The sequence below is a fragment of the Typopeltis vanoorti genome, chromosome 25 (genome assembly GCF_054136105.1).
Source record: "Typopeltis vanoorti isolate ZY-2024b chromosome 25, IOZ_Tvanoo_1.0, whole genome shotgun sequence".
Lineage (NCBI taxonomy): Eukaryota > Metazoa > Arthropoda > Arachnida > Uropygi > Thelyphonidae > Typopeltis > Typopeltis vanoorti.
The window spans coordinates 56,620,098-56,643,770 of NC_143573.1; the positions used below are offsets into that span (position 1 = coordinate 56,620,098).

Here is a 23,673-nt window from a genome sequence, read left to right on the forward strand (position 1 = left end):
ATTCCAAAAGATGTTCAGTGGAAAAGCCTGTCAGTAAACATGTTATACACCATAGTTTATTTTGCTTTTACTCCAACTAGAACAAACAAGGAGACTCCTCCTATCACATCTTTCTTCCAGAGGGTCTGGTTCATAGTTTTAGTTTAAAGTGCCCAGAGTAAACACTACCAACAAAGACAACGATATGTTAACTAACGATGAACAAGACCAGCTGTACTAAAACAGGGATGGTTTATCTACTACTTGAAGGGGACGTTACACCCTGAGCGGAAGCAGATGGTACTTTTTTTCCCCCTGTTCTCTAGCGGGAGAAAAAAAAAAAAAAAACTGTTCATACCCAACATCAAAACTAAGCACACTATCGGCACGCTGCCCTAAGCAGCAACAGTGCGAACCTTGTACAGTCTCATAATCGAACTACAAATCTAAGTGCTGATCACAAAAAAAAAAAAAAAAAACTGAACTTACCCAGAAGATAAGGTTGACTATGATGACAAGGTATTTCATGCAGGTATAGCACCCATTCAGAGCCATGACAGGAATAGGTCGTAAACCCAGACAATAACACACTCCGTGAACTATGGTAAACAACGATTCTCACTGCACTAACGTGAAACTAAACCGGCTGTCTCCGGCGTTCTCTGCAGCTGCTAGCAGAAAGCAGGCGACAACGGTAAAGGAAAAGCGCATGCGTGATGCTCACGATGATTGTGCGACCCGACTCGCCCAAAACGCATCGCACTTCGAAAAGTGACCTGATTAGTGAGAGAATTGGAGGTGGGGTCTAATTTCCCCTTACTAAACCAAGAAAAAAATAAGGGGGAGGTGGTTTCTCAAACTGCATGAAAGGAATACTAATAAAACGCAGATTTATTTATTAATATCAACATGAATATAAATTTGTTTGTAATCACCTGTGGATATCATTTTTTTTAAATCGATGGACGACTACTCTTTTCCATAATAATGATTGAAGTTGCGCACATTATGACTAAATTAATATATTCTATTATAGCTATAATAATACGATCGGCAATATATTTCTCATTTCAGTACGAGAGTAAGAGATGTGGAAAAAAAACTATTTATGCACTTTATTTCAGGACTTTATTGAACGCCCCCACGCATGACGATATGTTGCCAAGCTTCGGATCCCTCTCTCAATATCAAAAGTATTATTTATAAAGAAAGAAATTTATTAAATGAAATACTGCCTTTAATTTATTTCTATTTTCGTGACTTCAATAATTACCGTAGTTAATTATTAATCTCCCCCCTCAAAAAAAAGTTACATTTCTCCTTACATTCCTACTTTCCTCTAGAATATATCGTTTAAGAAAACCCATAAATCGAAAAGATACATGGTAAAATAGCATCTTCATTTATTTTAATTCGCAATGTTAAATAACATCGCGCAAATTTAAAACTTTTTCTTTAAGCAAAATGTAATGGTTTTTATAAACTCTAAATTCAAATCTGATTTTTAGAATTTCAGTATCACCCACCGATTTGAAAGAAAATAGGATTAAAATCATATATAAAATTTCAATACAAATTAATCCAAAATAATTGATGCGAGGATATTTCATGGAGAAGTGCTGTGTACGATTTACGAATAAGTAAATAAAAATATTTGTTTTCTTCGTTATCAACTCTACAAAAAATCAATTTTGCAAGAATTTATGCAAAACCCAAAACTTTTGTATTGCAGTTCAATCAGAGTACGTTCAAAGAATAACGAAACTGGATGTAGAGATGTTTTACCAGGTTTGTCGCAGTTCTATGTACACGTGCTACTATGAAATAATAATAAATACCTATGGAAAATATTGGATACAATAATAATAATAATAATAATAATAATAAAAGATGCCTTTTTACAAAAAAAAAAATGTACAGTAACGTATTCATTTGAATTGTATAATCCAGTGGAGATTACTGTCTTTATTGGATGCCTAAATTTGAAAACTCTCCCTGTTTGGTCTATAGAGCAGAGTTTATGGGTTATCCTTTGACCCACCCCACGATACAAATACTGCAGGCTAAAACTCTTTTATTTTTAATGTATCATTTTCATTAAATTCTCATTATTTTTAATGTATCACAAATATTTATTAATTTATAACATGGAAATTTGCATCTTTTCGACGCTTTTGCTTAATTTGGCCACCGTAATTGGGTTTTATTCAAATCCGTTCAAACTAAACTGGAGTTATAATGAGCCTACTGATGGATACAAAAGGAAACTCGTTGTGGTATAAAATGCACGTGTTTTTTATTGTTCTTGAAGCTTCTGCTAATATGAGCAACTGCCTGAGAACGGAATTATTTTAAGCGATGATATATAGCTCAGTTTGAATACGAGGTAATTTAGTCACCTTTTTTTAAAATAGTTCTTAAATAATAATAATAATAATAATAGGCAACGTGCTCTTAGGAAGACATATCATGCATTAAAACATCGAATATTTTAAAGAATATTGGAAAAGACTAATATAGATTACATTCTTAAAGTTGATATTTGAACACTGCCACACGGAGCTGTGTGTAGACTGGTAGGTCTACTAGTGCGCGTTATATCTACAGTTAGATATAACGTTATATCTACAGTTAGATATATAAAACTGGTTAGATGCAAGCTTATTTTCCTAGTAGCGGCGGCAAATTAGTTGAGAAGTGTACAGGAGCTGCTGGGGGGGGGGGGGAACTCGTTGAGTAGACGATCTGAGAATACACACTACGCATCGCATACGACCTATGACTGGGCATCTGCAATGATCTCTAATTCAGGTTGGTCGATTGGCAGAGCCTCTGCTACTAATGGCTCACAAAAAGTTAAGCAAGTTTGAGCGCGGTTAGTAGTTGGAAGGGTTCAATCGTTCGATGCTGTTGGCACATTCTCCCTCGATTAGTTTTTGGACTCCCTGGAGGTGTCACATAATAATAATAAGTATTATAGAAATAGAAGACACGACACAACATAAATAAAAAAATTAATTTAATTAGGAAAAGATTTTTGGAAAATTTTCTAGTGTTTTTTTCCCTTTCTCTTTGGGGGAGGGGAAAGACCCCATTCCCCCCTCCCTTGGGTGCGTTACTGGCTGTACTAGTGTATGTGTGTGTGCGTATCTTAAAAAATAATCAGAATTAAATAAAATAATAAAAAAACGCACGTACTCCAATTTTTACTTTTAAAATGATAATGCAAAAAATTTCTGTAGAACTACTAAGGCAGTGAAAACAGTGGCGGAGGATTAATTAATTAGTTTTTTGAGGGATCGGAAAGAAATAATTAAAAATCCGCTGCGTTTTATTCCTCAAAGGAGTAGGCGAGGCAGTTTTAACCCTATCTAACTTTTGGAGAGTGAGGGGACAGTCAATCTCTACCCGTAGCCAATTAGCGATAGCTGAACCAAACTAACAGTGATTTTAAATAGCATCTGGTGAAGAGAGTAGGACAAACTGCTGCCAATATATAACGCAATACACTAGAGCCTCCATAGCTCAGTCAGTATAACGAAACCCTTTGGTTGGAAAGACCTGGGTTCGACTCCCTCCCATGACGTGAGGAACTTTTATCTGGTCTTTTTCGACTAAAGGTAAGTTAGCTGGTCTCATATGAAGGTGGAGGGTTGTTTTCCCTGAAACTGGGGTTTTCGTCCCTCAGAACAGGCAAATTGGCCTCGTGAACACACACCTCTACAGACATAAAATACCTTCCACCCAATACGGCTCTGTGACAAGTCGGTTGGGATGGCGTGCATAAAGTTGCATCATATTAAAGGCCAACCCCAAATAGATGGGATAAGGCGGAAGAAGAAGATATAATGCAATATATATTATGGAATAGTGTGGAATTTACAGTCGATTTTCCTGAGTTGTGGGACTAAAAACTGAAGTTTCTGGGAAGAAAAAAAAATCATACTTATCCGTGCCAAAGATTGACTGGTTTCCAAGAAAAACTTTTTTATTAAAGAAAAAAGTTCGTCAGCAACCAGAGAATCTTTTTCTAAGTTCCTATGGGCTGCAATGGATGTGAACACTGTTTCCACAAGGCTACATATTATTATTATTATTCGTGACACCTCCAAGGAGTCCGAAGACTCATCGCGGGAGGACACTTACAACTGCCTCAACTACTACACCGAAGCTCTACTACGAATATGCCTAGCAATGCTAATATTATATTAATTTCTTCTGAGAAAATAAATTAATATAAATGATTTTGTTATTATAATTATTACTATCATATAATCATTTTCTTTTCATCACTTCATTTGATACTGACATATTAGATTCTAAATTATGCTGGAACAGGCAGTTAATAATGCCTCAGTGGTTCTGCTATGTCTGTGAACTACTTGAGTTCTCCTGCCGGTTTGTCTGTTTTGCAGGAGAATAAAGTTTCCTAACTCTGGAGGTGACTGACTCTAATCTTCAATGAAAAAATCATTATAAGTATTCCTCGCTGTTCTGGCTAAAGAATTTGAAATGTTGCTGGTTTAATGTGTATATTTAAAACCTATACAGTCAGATTTAAAAAAAAAAAAAATTCTTGTTTTTAAATGAAAATTTTTGGCTCAGAGGAGTTCAATTTTCCCCATTCTCTCTCTCTATGATCCACTAATCTTAATGCAACTGTAATTTCTCATTCCCACTTTCCAACTGAATCTAGTCCATAACTTTGTTTTTACAGTTCCAAACAAACCGATACAACTTTATGCTATTCTGGTAAAGAATTTAATCAATTGATTATTTAGATGCACTTATTTCAATTCAGTGACGAAGCGCCTGTGGCAAGTGTCTAACTTGCGCCCCCCCCCCCCACTAACCCCAAAATAACAAAAATGTTATACGTTTTGAGCCCCAAATAAATTATGCAAAATCCTACTTGCCGTGGAAAAAATGTACTCACCCAAGACACTCCCCGTTTTTAATGATATATTCCAATAAATGGATAGGAGATGTCAGTAATTACGAACAGTAAAAACAATATTGATTTTTTTTGGAAAAAATAATTTGTTACATTAATTTTTGTTACGAGAATGGCCCTTTGTAATCACACATATTCTTCTGTATTTTCTAAAAGTTAAAAAAGAAAAAAAATGTGTAGAAAGTTACTGTTTATTAAATAAGGAAAATAGTGTCTTGTCTGGTGTGCAGCTAGTCATCATGGGTGAGTAAGCGAGCATATTTGTCCTCCCTGATTATATCATTTTATTAATTATTGTGTTTATTTGTTATTATGGCATTATACTATAAATGAATGATTTTTCAATGCTTGGTGTGAGACCACCGCTCTGCTTACTGAATGCTGGCAGAAGTTACATGTTCTATACCAGGGCTGTCCAAAGCACTGCCAGCGGGCCGCATGCAGCCTGCAGTGCGATTCAGTGCGGCCCGCCTGTGGGTTTTGATTTTCACGAGTGAAAAAATTAAAATAACCATTTGAATCGAATGCGTATTATATATTTTAATTCTATCACTAATCGATAAATCGATGTTGATAATTTTATTTGGTGTTTTTACATCACTATATACCCACGTGTTTTTCAAATATTAGATGTGTCAAAGAAGCGTTCTTACATTGTTTTGTTCCAACGCACATGCTCCGGGCGGTCACGGGGCACGTGAGTGCGCAATTAGTCTTGTTCGTTTGTTCAGCTTTCGAGGTTGTTTCGCTGCTACTCACCAAATTACTAGATATGCAATTTGATGCGACCCGCGGATAATTTTTTTTCTAATGCGGCCCTCGGATTACCTAAGGTTGGATAGCCCTGTTCTATACATCAGAGTCTGAGTGTGTATGTTATTGATACTGAGGGGCGAATGCTGGTCTTGAAATTCATGCTTGCTCTTGTTATTATTCAGGGAGTGAGATGTGTGATTGAAGTCTGATTAACGGAATAATGAATTACTGATCATTTAAAACTATATATTTAGAAATTTATGTACATTTAATCATACAAATACAACATTTATTTTACAAATGATATTCTATCTTTTTCAATTTAGCTACGTGAATACAAATTCTACCCTACTGTTCTTCTTTATGAACTGGTCAATAACATTGTCATAAAAAGTTGGTTGTAACTTAATTTTCCCAAGCAACACGCGCACTTGTAAAGGCTGGCTGAAGCTCACTGGCTAGAGCTACTTTGACTGCGTATGGCTTGTGTTTAAGACAACGTAAAGGAAGCGGAAATAGCTATGCACACGCATGAAATCACAGTGCTGCAGCGAGGACTTGGAAGCTCCCACAACCAAGCAAGCCAAGGTAGCTTTGACTAGACGAGCAAGCATCGGCCTTCGATACACAACGCAAAACTCAATTATTGGCGTGCAAGCTTAAGACGTCTTCTGTCTACAAAAATAAAAGCCTGAATGGAATGCTTATAAATGCATGCATTTATTAACAAATAAATATTACTTATTTCTCAAGTAATGAGCTTGCGCAGCAAGCATGGAGATTCGCCCCTGTTGATACTGAATAAAACCACCCTTTATAAAACTCCAAAACAAAGTTTAATTCCAGGTTTTGAACTTGACTGCTTACCTAATAAAAATCTCCCCCCCCCCCCCCAATGCTTTCCATTCCTGGGCAAGATATTAAAATATCTTGCCCAGTTAGAGACTACCTACTTGTGGTAATGAAGTCTTATATCAGGTATACATAAAAGGATACTGCAAGGGAAATAAATTATTTGATCATATGTCCTAAATATTATTGAACGTTTGCTGTGAAATTAAAAATTTACCAAGACAACATAAATTTATTTTAATTTAAACTTGTTCTTCTTCATTAGCATATCTGAGAAAAAGCATAGCAGTAATTCACCTACTATAACTGACTTAAGTAACCTCAGTTTCTTCGGCACTAATCCATTCAATATGAACAAACCAAGAAAGATAAAATGAAAAATATGGAAAAACATTTGAACAAACATTTCAAATAATTTATTTGCAATGTTGGGGGGGGGGGGGAGAAAGAAAGAAAAAAGCAGGATTGTGAAGTGCTTGAGAGCATTTTCCACCTCCACTTCCTAAAGTTCTGACTTATAAATTTCTAGGGAAAAAAATTCTCTTTCTTAACTTCCTGGTTAATAATTTCCAAAGAATCATACTTTGAAATCATAAGGTTAATTAGCCAGCTTCGTTGGCCGAGTAATTAGCATATTCACTCTCCTATGATGAGACCCGAAAGTTTGAATCCCACTGTCGACATGGATGATTTTTGATTGTCTTTAAATGGGAGATGAATTTCATCACCGGGTGTGAGGCCATCACTCTGCTTATTGGATTGGAGGCTTGAAAAGTTCCATGTTTGATCCCTAGAGTAGGGATTCATATTACCAGAATATGTAGTTAATGCAGGGAGTGTTAAGGATTTTAAGATTCAGTATGATAAATATGTTGTTAGTTAAATGAACCTTGCATGATTAGTCTGCTGATTCCATGGAGAGTGTAATTGTAATAATAATAATCCTCCAGGCCATTCAAAGTGAATAGGATTTGATGTTTTTCTGCTTTTTTTTTTAGGACCAGGAATTCAGGGATGTTGCTGATGTTTTGGCAAATCTGTCATTGATCGTATCTGTAATTACGTTTCGGTGAGCAATTGTGCAATCTTCTGGGATCAAAGAGGGGTGAATGGAATATCTGCCCTTCATTTTCTATGTTTTGTCCCAGACCTTGCTGGTGTTTGTTTATAATCACCAATTTATTTCATCATGCTTTGTATCATGCTTCAGCACAAGCTTTGTTTGGGGTATTTTTCCTCTGAAAACATATTGCAGCTTTTATTATATCGTGGAATCTGATTCACTACATCATTAACAGGAAACAAGCTAACTGTCATAAAATCAAATTCTGGCAGAGTTAAGAATATATTTCAGTCAGCTTGATTTATTTTCCATTGTGATATCTACAGGGGAATACATGGTTGCCTGTGTAAAAAGAACATCCTGGAAAAATGATTGCTTGCATAGATGTTATCTTCTACTTCTCATTTGAACAATGAGAAGAGGAAAAAGTCAACCTATATGAAAAGAGGTTGGTCAGCCTATAGTACATTAGTACCATGGATGGGCAAGAAGGAACATGTTCATATTTGACTTGAAGATCTGTGGATTATAATCCTTCGGAAACACATATAGTAGGAGACCGTTCAAGAGTGGTAGTGGAAGGGATAAAGGAAGAGAAGAAATCTGTTCTGCGATTTTGGAGTTGAACTGTCAAAGAGTGTTGATTATCTTGGATGCAATACACAGAGCGTGGAGGGATTATTGATACCAATTCTGATGAATTGTGGCTATAGAAGTATTTATAGAAGCACTGTGTGAAAGTGAATAGAGTGTATTAATGAGAAGGGGGTCATTAATTAATATAATGTCCTTTTCTGTGTAGAATAATCAAGTATTTTACAGAGCTCCTAGGGGCATCATCCCAGATGTTAGAGCAATATTCAGTGGTTGGATGGATTTGTGATTAGTATAGGGTTAGGAGCAGTTTTGGATTTAAAGTAATGCCTCAAGCTAAAGAGAAAACCTACATTTTTGGATGTAGAGGAAACAATATTTTTAATTTTTTGTTTCATGAGAGAGAGAGATTTCATTTTAGAGTTTCCAAAAAGTAAATCTCATCTTGAATAGACATTTGGGTAGTAAGACTGGAAGAAAAGGGTTCTTTTTTTTGGGGGGGGGGAAATAAAACAGAGCCGTGTTTTGCTAGCATTGAACTTGACAAGGTTATCTAAACCCCATTGATGGATGTTTTAAAGATCAGAATTTAAGATGGTAGAGGTTAAGGTAGAGCCTTCATAGCTCAGTCGATATCGACAAAGCCCTTTGTTTGGAAAGACTTGGGTTCGATTCCCGTCAGTGACGTGAAGAATCTTTATCTGGTCTCTTTCGAATGAAAGGCGAGCTAGGCGGTCTCATATGAAGGTAGAGGATTTTTTCACCCGGAAACTCGGGTTTTTCACACACCCAGAACAGGCAAACCGGCCCCATGAACACACACATCTATAGACATAGGACTCACCAGGAGGCATGAGGCTAACCACTTTATCCTTGAGTTACGGTTGCAAAGTCCAAGAATAGTTGGAAAGCCGTGGGTACTTAAGTGCCTGTTAGGACATGATGATGATGTATTGTAAGGTTTATCAAATGAAAAGGATGAGTGCAATGGCTGTCATCAGCAAAACTGTGTGTACTGGATTGGCAGTAAGCTGGAGTAGATGATTTATGCATAGAGGAGGTTGGGTAAAAGAGCAGAGCCTTGCTGAATCCTACCAGCATTAGTTGTATAGTAGAAAGATAATTGATGTCCAACATACAGTCAGACAGTAACATACAGTCTGAAAGACAGCAACCCAATTACAGAAGTTAGGGGGATAGACCAAATGGTCAGAGTTTACTTAATAGACCTTTGTGCCAGACCTGGAAGATGCTTTGGCAATATCAAGGGCAAATACTTGCAATTTGCCAAACTTTTCTATGATGTTTGAGGGGTGACATGTAGATCTCCTGTTGATCAGCAGTAGCAGAATCAATACTAGTGGTCATTTATTAGTTGAGGGTTCATGGTAGTATAGAAGTTGTGTTGACAGGTTTTTTCCCATTGCTTTAGAACTGAAGTGAGAGAAATTGGACAGTAGTTTGAAGGTATTGTTATTCTTCATAAGAATAGGGTGTATGATATGTGGACTAATTTCCAGATTGCAGGATAGATACTAGTGGAATAAGAATGTAAAAAGGCAATATAGCATGGAGTCAACTCTGGAGCACAAACCTTTAGAACCATCAGAGTATTGCCATTGTGGCCAGAAGAATTTTTGGTATCCAATTTGATTTTTCTGATTTCCTTCTGGCAAAAGGTCAACCAGGGTGTTGAATGTCTTCCTACTTCTCCTCTATATGATCATGGAGGAGAAGTAGGAAGCTGTTTGTTTTGTGGGTGGTGATGCAATACTACCACATAGATGTAATAGTGGTGGGAGTAGTGTCAGGCAGAAGTCATAGCTAACAGCTTTGGCTACAGACCTGTGAGATGAGTAGTGCTCAAGATGATTGAGATTTGAGTTTGAAAAGAAAATTTGAAGTTTTGCAGACTGGAGATTGAAGTTAACATCATTACAGTTAGAATTGAGACCACTGATATTTGTGAAATGGAACTGGAAGGTTCTATGATGTTTGTTGTTGACCACATGCTTCCTAATGCAGTTTTTCAGTTCAGATTTCCACAATTGCTATTAGAAGAATTTTTTGCACTAGTATTCCTTTTGTATAGTTGATTGTCTGCACAATCAATGGATTTTTTTCCACTTTCACGTTTTTCTTCCAGTTATCAGTGATATTTGTGTTTTGGTATTCTTGGGATATGTTCGAATGTTAAGCATAGGTCAACAATTCAGTACTCCTGTTTTTTTTATTTATTTTTTATTGTTATAGCTGTAGGATAGAAGGATAAGTATCTGAAGTGTTCTTCACAGGTTGCCACATGTGTATTCTATGGACACCAAGTATTCTAACACATTCTTAATATTCATGGATTTGCAGTAAAAGCTGACCTAGTGGTTAGCACATCCACTCTCCAGCCAAAAGGCTGTGGGTTCGAATCCCGCCGTGGGCATGGATGTTTGTGATTGTCTGTGAAAGTACTAGTGGTAATAGGTAGCGTTGGTGTAGTTCCAGTTCATTGTAGTTAGTGGATTGAGTGGTAGAGAGAGCCCTCCCTCGATGAGTCTTGGACTCCCTGGAGGTGTCACATAATAATAATAATAAAAAAAAAAAGAAGAAATTTGAGTTTTTGATTTTTATTTAGTTTCCTTGCTGAAGTAAATGTAGTGATAATCTGAGTATTGAAACATTTTTAAGAATTGGTTTAGAATATGTAGATTGGTAATAAATTTACTGGACTGCCAATTATATATTTGGTTTAATCCTTTAACCAAGTGTAAGCAAACAAAGTTGGTGCCTGAAGTATTTTCAGGTAGCATAGTCAAGTGACACTGAATGCTGATAGGGTTAACAGCATTCAGTGTCAACCTTATCTGTAAAATCCCTTTAATAACTTATATGCTTCTATCATGTCTCCTCTTTTTCACTTATCAGCCACTTTTTGAAGCCCACAGACCATCAATCTATTTTGATAGGAAGCATTCCACAGACTTACCACAATCTTCATCACTCATCTCTGGATCCTCTCCATCACTTATCACCATGTAATGCATGTGACCAGATTTATGTGCAGTAGTTTAAATGTGGCCTTGTTAAGGGGAATAATAACCTCCCTATCTCTGCTTGTCAGTATGTTTTTCGACAGCCACGTAACCTGATGTGAAGTTTTGGCCACGTTTATATATGACCACCAAACTTCAACTATGTGTGTTAAAGCTTAAGTGCCGAGAAGACATCATATTTAAGGTTTAATGGGGTACACACAGCACTGGAAAAGATTAGAACTATTTTAATTCTTCCAATATTTAATTTCAGTCACAGAGACATCTTCAGAGATATAAACTAGCACTTTAACACACACAAAGAGGCAACACATTACTAAATGAAACAAGTGGTTATAAGACTAGAGTCCTATCTAAATGGAGGACTGTAGGAGATCAGTTTTAAATTGGGATCTCAAAGGATTAATGCTTCCCATATTTTGGGAAGTTTCTTGCATCCATAGTTATTTAATTAGGCTGATTCTTGAGGGCAGTTGCAGATTCTGGAAACGGTAATTTTTTTCTAAATTTGATGCGTATAGCATGTTTTTTTTGTTTTTTTTCTGAGTTGATCCTATGAGTAGTATCCAATGAATGGTCCTCAAAGTATGCCAATTTTATAGGAAAAGGAACTTTATATACATCATGAAATGAGAGAGGAGGAAGTTGGTCCTTAGTAAAATGGATAAGAGTAGCTCGTTTCAGGTGTAGTAGCTGTGCAGATGTTGTATTGCTTTAAGGACATGGCATTCCTAAAATCCTAATGAAGACATGGTTGTGGACTGGGGAAAGGACTAATTATTTTTTTAATTCTGTAGGAACCATAGCCATTGGGTAGGAAGGCGTTGTGTATATGGTTGAGTTCTGTTGAAAGAGGGACTTCACTGGAACATAGATTGTAGGCTCTGTTGGTTAGAGTTTTAATGATACCATATTGTTGAGAGGAAGTGGGTGATAGGAAATCTGACTGTGCGAGAGGATTTCCTGTACAGGGTAAAGGAGAGGTCACAATTGGCAAAGGCATGTAACTAAAGTGTCTAGGAATGCCAGAGGAACGAGTCTAATGGGTGTCTGGGCCATGCATAGAATCTGTAATTTGCCCCAAAATAGTTAAGTCAAGTCATCGGACTTGACCTTGCCAATATTCTAAAGTCTTTGCCTCTGAAAATAAATTTATCTTCTGGCCCACATGCTCTCAGAAAGCTATGAAAAGATAACAGTATAGTTATTGCCAGAGTAGTCTTTAATGCCACTGAATGCAATTGCAAAATGAGTATTATTCTCCAGAACCATTTGACTTACATCCTGCTAGGTTACAATCCTACCAAAACTCAATTTAAAAATTAAAAACTATTTTCCTGGCATCCTGAAATCACAAAAGAAACTCAAACCCTTGAGTTTTCCCTACGGTTCCTCTAGATAAATTATCAAATCAGTTAGCATGTCCCCCCCCTCCCCCATTGCTGGTCATACCATATTTTGTATACAAATTCCACCCATTTTAAAACTTCTATTAAGAATCTAACATTAAATAATACAGATATATTGTATTATATCTGTATTATTGGTATTATTATATCTGTATTATTGGATGATGTGTTCTCTATTTGGACGTATTACCCAGAGACATTGGAATCTTTCCTCAATTACCTCAGCCTATATACAAGAATCCAGTTTATAATGGAAAAGGAAACAAACAAGTCTGTCCTTCCTAGATACTTTAGTTACATGCGTTCCGGTTACCTCTCCTTCACAGTATATAGGAAACCCACTCACACAGGCAAATACATTCACAAACTCCCCCCCCCCCCAATGCCCAACAATATGGCATCATTAAAATTCTGGCGAATAGAGCCTACAATCCACGTTCCAGTAAAGCCTTTCTTTCAACAGAACTCAGTAATATACATGACTCCTCCATATACAATGTTTATAGTTCCATTTGTGATGTGACTTCCCTACCATCAGCACTTTTTAAGGTCATCCTTTCATAGTCACTCTTCCTCATGGATTTCTTTTGGTCTCATCAGATAACCTCCTCTCATCATTAGCTTTGGCCTTCCTTACCTGTGCCTTGTATACTGGTCATGGGTATGCTGTGCACCTTTTTCTTTATATTTCTTTCATAACATTTCTTTTTCTGTAACTCCTGCTTAATGAAGCCATTCATCCAAATCCTACCTTCCTGACTCTGAATATATATAGTCTGATACAGCTTTCTTCAAACACCTCTTTACCATCTCCCATGCACTATCAACATCCCCCCCCCTCCAAATTCTTATGCTATGGCATTGCTGCAAACTAAGCTTTGCTAAGCAGTTTAAAGAAGAATACAGCATTTAATTGTTTTATATTTTTCAAGCTTTGACATAAGAGTAATTCAGCTCAGTAAAACTCAGCTGAGTTAAATAACACTGTATTCACACTTATACACAAGGGGCATTATGTGAATACAGCCATTCATAATACATCCATTAAAAAAATGTTACTTTGAAGATTTCTGAGAATGAGGAACATGTTGAAAGTTTATGTCCAGTATTTATTGGCATAGCAACTTCAATCTCTAGAAATGGGCCTAGAGGACCTGGCAAATAGACTCATCACTATCTCACATTTAGTCAATCTCCTGCTTATGGAACTGCTTGCAAAACTGGTCCTGGGAAATCAAGAATTATAATCTAAACTTTGGCTATGCTGTTGGCTTGGCATGGCCAAACAATCACAGGACATTTTACTGATCATCATAACAATATTCATCTCTACATAAATGTCACAGTCTAATTAGAAAACAACAGATTCGTCTTTTTTATATACACTCTCCTGAGGTCTCAGAATAGAATAAACTAGCTTTTCAGTCTACAGAAAACTAATGCCCGCAGTAAAATACAAAATATCTCCATGCAACATGGCATCACCATCTGTCACAAAAAATTGGCATTATAAAAATTCTTCAAGACAGGGGATATAATATATCTAGCACTATGAAAAAATAAAAAGTCAAGAACTAACTCAAACACTTCAATCTTATCCTTTCAGCACTTTTTAAGTTATAATAAAAAAAATAGTAGAAAACATCTTAAAAGAATCCTCTAGACAAATGGATGGACAGGGAAAAAAAAAAAAGGAATATAGAGAAACGGTACTGTTCCCTTACATATGATTTGTCACAGACAAGATCTCAAATATGTTGCTTCAACAAGGCATAAAAGTGGATTCTCCTCAGTAAAAAAAGATCCCAATCTTCTTCACTGGCCTCCAAAATCTTCCCGTTCACCACTCAAGAAACTAGGAGTATGCAAGATCATGTGGAATTTGCTGTGATGGGACAAATAGGCCAGTCAGGAGAGAGCGAGAGTGTGTGTGTGTGAGAGAGAGATGGTCAGAATGCATTGGGGATGTGGAGAAAAAAAGAAAGCACACATAACAGAGCAAAAATTATCAAGTGCTATGGCAGCATATATAATGAACACATTTCCTTTATCAGGACATTCAAAAAAATCATTACAAATGTTAAAAAGCCCTAATCTCTGTAACAAGAAACAAAACATTATTATTATTATTACCCCAAGACCTCATGGAATCAAAGACTCATCTGGGAGGTCCTTTTATCACATACACACACAGCTCATCATACCATGCCTTGAACACATTCAAACTCCTTGCAGACACCACTCCCTCAGGCAAGGCATTCCAATCATTTACAACTCTGCATGAGAAAAACCTGCCTCTCACTCCCCTACTCACACCTTTTTTATACAGTTTCCAGGGATGACCTCTGGTTTTCTCCCGATCTCCCACTATTTTCTGTAGAGCTTCTTCAGCATTGATCCTATAACAACCCCTTACCAACTTGTAGGTCTCTATCATATCTCCCCTCTTCCTTCTGTCCACCAGACTCTGCAAATTACATCTTCTCAATCTTTCCTCATACTCAACTTGATGATCCAACATCAAGTTTAGTCAAAAATCTAGTTCAAACAGATCTTAGACATTCTAAGCATTATATTGCTAGTCATCATAATATGTAAACCATGCACAAATAATTCTGTTAGTCTATATCAAATATTCTGTATTACTGATACTATTAGTTTGCTTGTTGCAAAATCCAGTCAATGTAATATTAGTCCTCTCCACATTGAAGAAGTCTACCTGAAGAAGCAATTAAATCTTAAATTGTTCAACAAATAGTCTCCATGTGGCACATATACTGGGCATAAACTTTCAAAAATTTTTTTATTAAAATAATGCTGAAATGAGATATTCTTCACACAGACTATCTCAGACTTCACACAGACACTATATCACAATGATACAAGGTCACCCTTTCTTTCTTTGTTTATGGTTAAGATAAACAGACAATAAAAATAGAAACAAAATTTTCCATTTGTTTTTGTACTTATAATTTAATGCACATTATTATTATATGGCATCTCTACTGAATTTCAGGACTCATCACAAGAGGCCATTGCACTAACCTACCTTGTATGACTGCTCCGCTCTAATCTATCTTGCATACTTTTTGTCTGTTAAGTGCACATGTTGTTCTCTGGTCAGATTACTTTTGGTCTGAAAGTTAAGGTTTACCTGACAATTAATCTATAAGTTGCAGAGTATAAATTTATTATTAATTGTTGTAAAATATAAATTATTAATTTCTGAAATGTACAAAATAAGATGTTTACATTACAGCTTTGCCCACTACCTGCACATGCAAAATACTGTACTTACAAAAGAGGAGTGAAGTGTAATTTTTGGGAAAGCTGGATTTCACTGTGTACTATAATTAAATTTTTCTTTAACTAGTATTTGAAGTTTTAAATCAATTAGTCACAACAAAGAAAGAAATTGGCATTTATTACAACACTGGTACTTTACATATGACAACACTGTAAACAATGTACACAAATATGGCATGGTGTGTACACAGTGTCATGAGGAAATAGCTTATTTACACATGTACTTTTCACAATACTTTTTCCATGATGTTACAACTCAGTAATTTGTTCTTGCTAATATAGATAAATTATTGGAATTTGCAGTTTTGCAAGGAAATGGGCTTTAAAAGTTACACTTGACTATACCCATCTTGCTTAGCTTTGGAAACTGTGTATACACATTTGATGTGTATATTTACCACCTAAGATGAACAACTGTTTAATTCATAATTTAGCAATTATTTGGGATATAATTTTAAAATCAAATACCAATTTACTAGTAATACACAGCAATGGTATAGCTAATACATATGAAGTTATGAATTTGAAAATTCTTTAAGAATGCAACCTGAGAATCATAAGAATGCTAAATTAAAATACAAAAATATAAACAGTATTAAGTTTTTGACATAATATTATAGTATTTATATTATTTTTGAAACTGATTTTAACCATTAACAATTACCCTTCTGACTGAGAAGCAGTTAATTTGTTTATCGTTAATTTTTTTTAAAAATATGAATACCACAAAAAAAATAAAATAAATAAAAAATTCTGTTAGCCTATACTGCATTAGGCAACAGTATTGCAGATGGTAAAAGAGTCAGAAAACTTAGAAACATGGAACCATTTTCGAGCTACTTGGAGTTCCAAGTAACTGGGTGGAGTCTCACACCAAGCCAATGAAATTCAATTACCAGCTAATGAATATTTGTTTTGTATATCCTTAAATAGCATAAAATGGAAGAAAATATAAGTATTGCTGACTTCAGTCTAAAAGGTTTCCAGTTTAATTTAATTTCAAAATAAAGATATAAACTATAACAATTTGAACATACAACTATCATATGTTCCTCATATAAAATTTTTCTGATAAATCTGATTATAGTATCAATATTTTTAAATTGCATGCTGCAGTAAAAAAAAAAAAAAAAAAACTATTTATATACTGGATACTTAAAACCTATATTCCTTTTAAGTTCTTTGGCACACATAAAAAAAAAAAAGCCCTCCCCCAATCGAAACGAATAATTCTGGAGCAACAGAATGGTCCAGTTTTCATGTTAGTAAACATGTGTTGTGCGTGAATGCATGATTTTAAATTAATGCAATATTGTATATAAATCTTCATAATTTACAATCAAAACATAGGAGTTACTTAAATATATAGTTCTAATTATAATTTAACAAGTATGAACCTCAGTTATAGTACCATAAAGTCCACATATTATTTTATAACATTAAGTAAAAGTAATTAATGATATTTTGATATGTTATACAACTACAGACAGATTGGAAATGTTTTATCTGTTTTGTATTCAGATTTTTGCCAGTATTTTGATTATAACAACACATAGAAGAGTATGTCAAGTGTACTTCACTATATTATAAACTTTATTTCAAACCTTACCACATACTTTTTTTTTTTAATACTATGAAGCTGTAGATTCATAGGGTGCACATAAACTGAGAGATGAACATTTGCCTTGCAAAATGCAAAATTAAATTTCATCAATCTATATAGTTATCAATAAATTACAAATGCAGTAGCAACTAGCTTTTCTCTTTACTTTTGAGCACTTCATAGACAAACATAATACTGTATAACACCTTGGAAAAGTGTGATAAAATCGATATGTACATTACTGACCAACTTTTTAAGTATGGTTCAGTTGTGAGTTCGTGATTCTGACTTATATTTCAGACTATGACCAGTTAAACTATAAATTTATAAATTCTGAAAAACTTTAAAAATTTACTGTGGTCCTCTGAATTTAACTGTTGTGGTTTAACCAGCCATTCATATTTTCATGTACAAATATGACTCTGTTAAAAGATCAAATGGCTAAAGTATTCTTACAAGGCAGGATTACGTAAGCACCTATATTTCAAATGAAAGCAATATAATGACACTAAATAATCTGGTGTGAATATCTAAGAGAAGTTTTAGGTAAAACTGTCTAATCATTTTATATTAGAATGCCAAATTTTAAGAAAAGTAACAATTACAACTAATGTCAATGCATTCAAACAGATGAATACAGACTGAATGCCATTAGCTTTGTATGCTAGTGGACACTATTTCTAACATTTAGTTTAATCTGTTTAATCTACACCTAAAATGTATCATTTTTACCAAAAGAAAATTTTTGGAGAGCTACTATTTTCTTTCTTAGCAGCAGAAATCATAGAATGCTTCTGATCTCTTATATTCATAAAGCATTTACAAAAAAAAAAAAAAATTCTGTATTTCAGCATATCTGACAAATAAAAATCCCCAAAGTTAACATTACATCAAGTTTTCATCAGTTTAAAAAAAAAGTTTAGTAGGGAAAAAAAAGGAAGTTTACAGGATTACTATTACACTGGTTTCCATTAATTAAGTAACAAAGAGAAAAATCACGACAATGTAAAAACTGTACGATGTAAGATGTGAAAGAAATACTCATAAGAATTATAAATTAATAGTTTAATTTAGCAACAAATGGATACATGAAGACAATTGGTCAAAAACAAAGTGTCAAAATGAGATTGTCAATGTGTCTCAATATGGAATGAAGTCATCCCTCACAGAAGTATAGTACTTGCTATTATGTTTCATATTGTTTATAATGGTGTCCAGAAGCTCAGCTGGTAGCAGTAATAATAATAATAATGAGAGCTTTGCTCCTGCAAAGCTCTCCTAAGTTACTCAGGGTTTTGATGAGGGAGTTGAGAGGAGAGCATCAACACATCTACCTAGCATATCAGAAACATGTTCAATAGGATTAAGGTCAGGAGACCTGGCCTGCCAATCCATACATACAATAGTCTCTTCTTGAAGACAGAGCTTTGCTCAATGAGGATGAGCATATTATCATTTTCTAGGATGAATGTCTCCCCTATTGCACCCACATATGAATGAACATGGGATCAAGGACCTCATCTCTATAAGTTGCAGCATTCATGGTTCTGCTGGTATCACTCTGTAGAGAGAACCAGCAGCATGTTCTTATCCCTCTAGTGGAGGTCGTGTGAAGGTTTCGGGAGGCATCTCATTGGGTGGATACACAGACCTGTATGTGCTTATCTTACTTGTCACTATCATTTGCCATAAATGCCGCAAATGATAGTGACAAGGTCCTGAACCCATATGTTCGTTTTTATGTGGGTGCAATAGGAGAGTCATTTATTCTACAAGTTGATAAATACTCGTCTTCATCAAGTGAAACGAGTGGACCAGCATCTTCAAGAACAGACTATCGTACGTATGGACTGGCCAGCTAGATCTCCCAACCTTAATCCTATTGAGCATGCATGGAATACTCTAGGTATATGTGTAGCTGCCCTCAACCCCTCCCCAAAACCTTGAGGGACTTAGGAGAGTTTTGCAGGAGCAATGGTTGTTATTACCAAATGAATGCCTGGACACCATTACAAACAGTATGAAACACTGTTGTGACTGCTGTGTTGGTGTGAGTGGGATGACCATATGCCATATTGAGGCACTTTGACAATCTCATTTTGACCTTTTGTTTTTAACTATTGTCTTCATGTACTCATCTGTTATTGAATTAAAATTATTCATTTACAATTTTTGTGGGTGCTTATTTTTTCCCCACATCTCACTGTTTTTCTCAGAATTGCATAAAAATTCATCATACAGATTTAAGTTATTATGATTTTTCTCCTTGTTCCTTAATTTATGGAAACAAGTGTACTTCTAATCAACATCAGTTTTTTCTTGTTCAGACAATTTTTTTAATATGAAAAGAAGCATGTCATAATGAAGTTTTGTAATTTTTTTTTTTTTAATGTAAAACCATATTTAGCAGATATCATCAAAAATAGTTTAGTGAGTTGTCATATTAAAAAATAATGCATTTTTACTTCAATGGAAAGGGAATTTCCTTTTTTTTCAAAATAAAATAAATAAATAAAAGGATAAAATAATATTTTCTAATTTCATATTTGCTTCATCATTGATATTCACAATCCAGATTTAACTTTGATTTTTAGTGTCACTGTATTACTTAATAAAATACATTAACTACAAAGGATAAAAAATAAGTTTTCAATTTAATTATAATTGGTAACATGGTATTTATTTTAAAACAAATGAGATGTATATATACAAAAAAAAAAGTTTTAAAGCAAGAAACCAGAAAGTTTTGCTAGGAGTTTCTCCTCCCCACAATAAACCTGGAATAAAATACTTTTGGCACAATAAACAGCTTATCCCAAAATAAAATTTAAAAATTTTACCAAATAATAGAAGTTAGTCAATACCATGAAAAATGCAAGTGCAACTTTAGTTCAATTATACCAAGCATTTTGAAACAGAAGTAAAAATATGATTTTCAGTGATAATTGGCTTTAATAGTTTGCTCATATGTAGAAGAGTAAATTATGACATTTAGAGTGAGTCATCCATTGAATATGTATAACTGCATAAAGTGTAAGAATATAAGAGTCCAAATAAATATTTTATGCCACTTTTGACTCTATTAAAAAAGACATTTATCCACACTATCATGTACAATAAAAACCTTTATGGCCCATCATGTGCAATCTTAGAGCCGCTGAGTAAAAAAACACCACCACAGAAAAAAAAAAATTATATAAAAATCATACAATAAAAAGTTTCATTTATTTACAATAACAGTGTCATAAAATCTTTAGTTACCTCATATTTGTAATAAATAAATAAATACATAATATATATATATATATCATACATGAGTGCGTTCTTTACTTTGAAAAGTGCTATAACAGCACAATGAGCTTAAAAGAACCATGACAACATATGAAAAACGAGCAATGAATTTACTAAAATCATATCAAAGAAGTGTATATACAAAATATTAATATTTCAAGGAATCTGAAATCTTCCTTAAAAACACTTTGGTATCTTAATGTGCAGGAAAGTCATCTGTTCAATTAAGAATTATAGGTATTATTTCTAGCACATATGGGAAAAGTGCAATTTTTATTTGCACTAATGACATACGAAGTAAAATATGCAAAACGAGATACTACGTAGGTTTTAAACTCCAAGCAAAATTTAAATGCATAATCTATCCATACATATTTTAAGGATGACTCACTTCAATAGCTGTATATTACTATTTCTTTCATTCAGGCTAATATACATATTATCTTACCCTGTAAGGTGACCTTATTACAGCAAAAATACAAAGTTAACCTTTTATGTTTTAAATTTTTACATATCTGAATTTTTTAAACTTTATGAAAGTATTTTAGCAAGAAGAGAAAAAACTAATATGAATGTAATAAGTCAATGTCCATATATTTGTTTTGTAAAAAAGGCATTGCTATCACTTTCATAAATTTGAGTATATGTACAAAAAATAAGAAATTTCACTTAAATACATTATAGTAACTCGTAATTTCATGTTCCTTTTTTTTCTTTTTGAGAGTATCTGCACATCCAAATCTGGATGATAAGTTCGTCCATAGGTCAACAGTTGCTCAAGTTTTCATAAACACATTAAAATATGTAGTACCCCACGATTAAGGTTACTTTGACTTTTGCTCCAGCTTGATATATGAGGCAGTGTCTTTTCCACTTCTACAGTGGTTCCAACATGTTTCAAGCAATGGAAGATAAACGGGGACAAACAGTACATATCCTCTGAAATGGTTTGCATATTCACAAAGTCTAATATAATACTTGCATTTGAATTGCTTGCAACGTATATTTTAGTGGTCATAATTTGGCAATCAAGTGTTCTTTGACCAACTTCTTCATATAAATTTCTCACTATTTAAAAACTTCAGAAAATAATGGCAATCCATGAATAACTCAACATTCAATATATTAAATGAGTTTTAACTGTTAACCACAAAGTTTCATTTCAACAGTAGAGCTTTGGCATCATCAGAAAAAAAACACTGTTTGCAGCATCAGTTTTAAGAGATTCTACCTGCTTTCACTAAAAGTTTTCAGTAAATATTATTTGGCTTTGGAAGTCCATGTAGTTATTGAAGACAAGCTTGGATTTTCTCAATCCATTCCTGCGCAGCTCCAGAATCTGCAGCCATGAAATTATATGCTCTTCTTATAGTACGTAACTGCAAATATAAAAGCCAAAATTAGAATAATTTTAATTATTCAACACTTATCAATTAATTTTTTTTTATAAGTTCATAAGTATTTGAGTAAAAAGTTTGATCATTACCCTTCATTTTCCCAGGAAGAAATGTTACTACAGGGACATTTCTGGGAAAAATTAAATGATGAGAGATGGGGACAATGCATAGCTGAGATGATTAAGCATCCTGCTTTTTAGAATATGGGTATGCGATTGACTGGGTTATTTTTTAGTTTGTAAGTAAATCTCGTTTTTTTTTTTTTTTTTTTTTTTGTTTTGTTTAAATATCGTATTGTTGGTATGGTAAAAATGTGTGGTAGAACAAAGTTGGCAAAGACCACATTCTTGGGTGATTTGAATTTGCAGGATTTTGTACAGTGCAGTGTATGTGAGATGTATTCTTCGTGAAAATTAAAGCATATGGGGAAGGAAATTGAAACTTGAGAGGGTGTGTGTGTATTAAATGTTTCAAAAGTGAATGCCTATTAAGTGATGGGAATGAAGCAAGTATCAGTAGAGTGGACAGTATCGATGGTAGGATGGAAAATGTCGAATGTGTGGCAGTGGTGAGGATGAATGGAATGGACATAAATAAGGCAATAGAATGCTTGAATATTATCCTTCATGGGACAAAATGCAAAATTGAAAAGTTGCAGAAATGGCAAGAGAGTAGCAGGGTTGATAAGAGAAAGAAGCAGATAATCCAAAGTAATAATAAAGACTAAGTGAACAAATGAGAAAACCAAGTTAAGGAGAAAATTATGTACAGAGACACAATGATCAGGAGAGTACCTAATGAAAGTGTAACAAAATTGTGTTCCCCTGGTACAAAAATTCAGGATATTAGTCAAGCCATCTGGATATAAAAAAGATAAGTCGAAAGAATTAATCGTCTTGGTTGGCAAATGATTTGAGAGATAAGAAATATTCTATGAGGGAAGATGTGAAGGAGTTATTAGAAGAAGCAAAACTAAAGAGCGAAGAAGAGGGAAGAGTCTCCTGCCAAGCTATGATAGAGGCAAACTGAGGAGGAGGGTACTAGTAGCAAATAAATCAATATGTAGGTTGTGCAGAAGGAATGATGTAGGATTTGTCGATCTGTGGTATTCTTTGATGAAAAGAACAATCTGTGTGATGCTCATCATGGACTGCATATAAATGGTTTTGGTGATAGGTGTCTAGAAAGAGCTTTGTTCACTGGACATGCTAAAGCATTAATTCAGGAAAACTTAATTAGGGTGTTTGTGAAAGCATCCATGAGGCAAGCAAGCGTGAGAATGACCAAGTGCAGAATCTAGTCTCTCAAGCAAAAATAATGAATAGGTAGTCGATTCAGGAAGTAAAGGTGGGTGGGGTCCTAAAGGGATGCTGCAGTTTCTATATTCTAATGCTGAAGTACCAGGAACAAGAGGAGGGAGTTTCT

The 23,673-nt window shown here is 34.5% G+C and overlaps 2 protein-coding genes across 2 annotated transcripts in view; both read right to left on the reverse strand.

Annotated features, from left to right (window-relative positions):
- Window positions 1–652, reverse strand: part of LOC150092761 (CD9 antigen-like) — a 181,531-nt gene extending 180,879 nt beyond the window's left edge. The window contains exon 1 of the mRNA XM_090414395.1: window positions 469–652. Coding sequence (XP_090270521.1) covers window positions 469–534 — 66 coding nt within the window. The 5' untranslated portion in view covers window positions 535–652. The remainder of the gene's footprint in view (window positions 1–468) is intronic.
- Window positions 653–20,963: 20,311 nt separating this feature from the next.
- Sbf (SET domain binding factor) overlaps window positions 20,964–23,673 on the reverse strand; it is a 631,948-nt gene continuing 629,238 nt past the window's right edge. Inside the window, 1 exon segment of the mRNA XM_090414822.1 lies at window positions 20,964–22,230. Within this exon segment, the coding sequence (XP_090270948.1) occupies window positions 22,138–22,230 (93 nt within the window). The 3' untranslated portion in view covers window positions 20,964–22,137.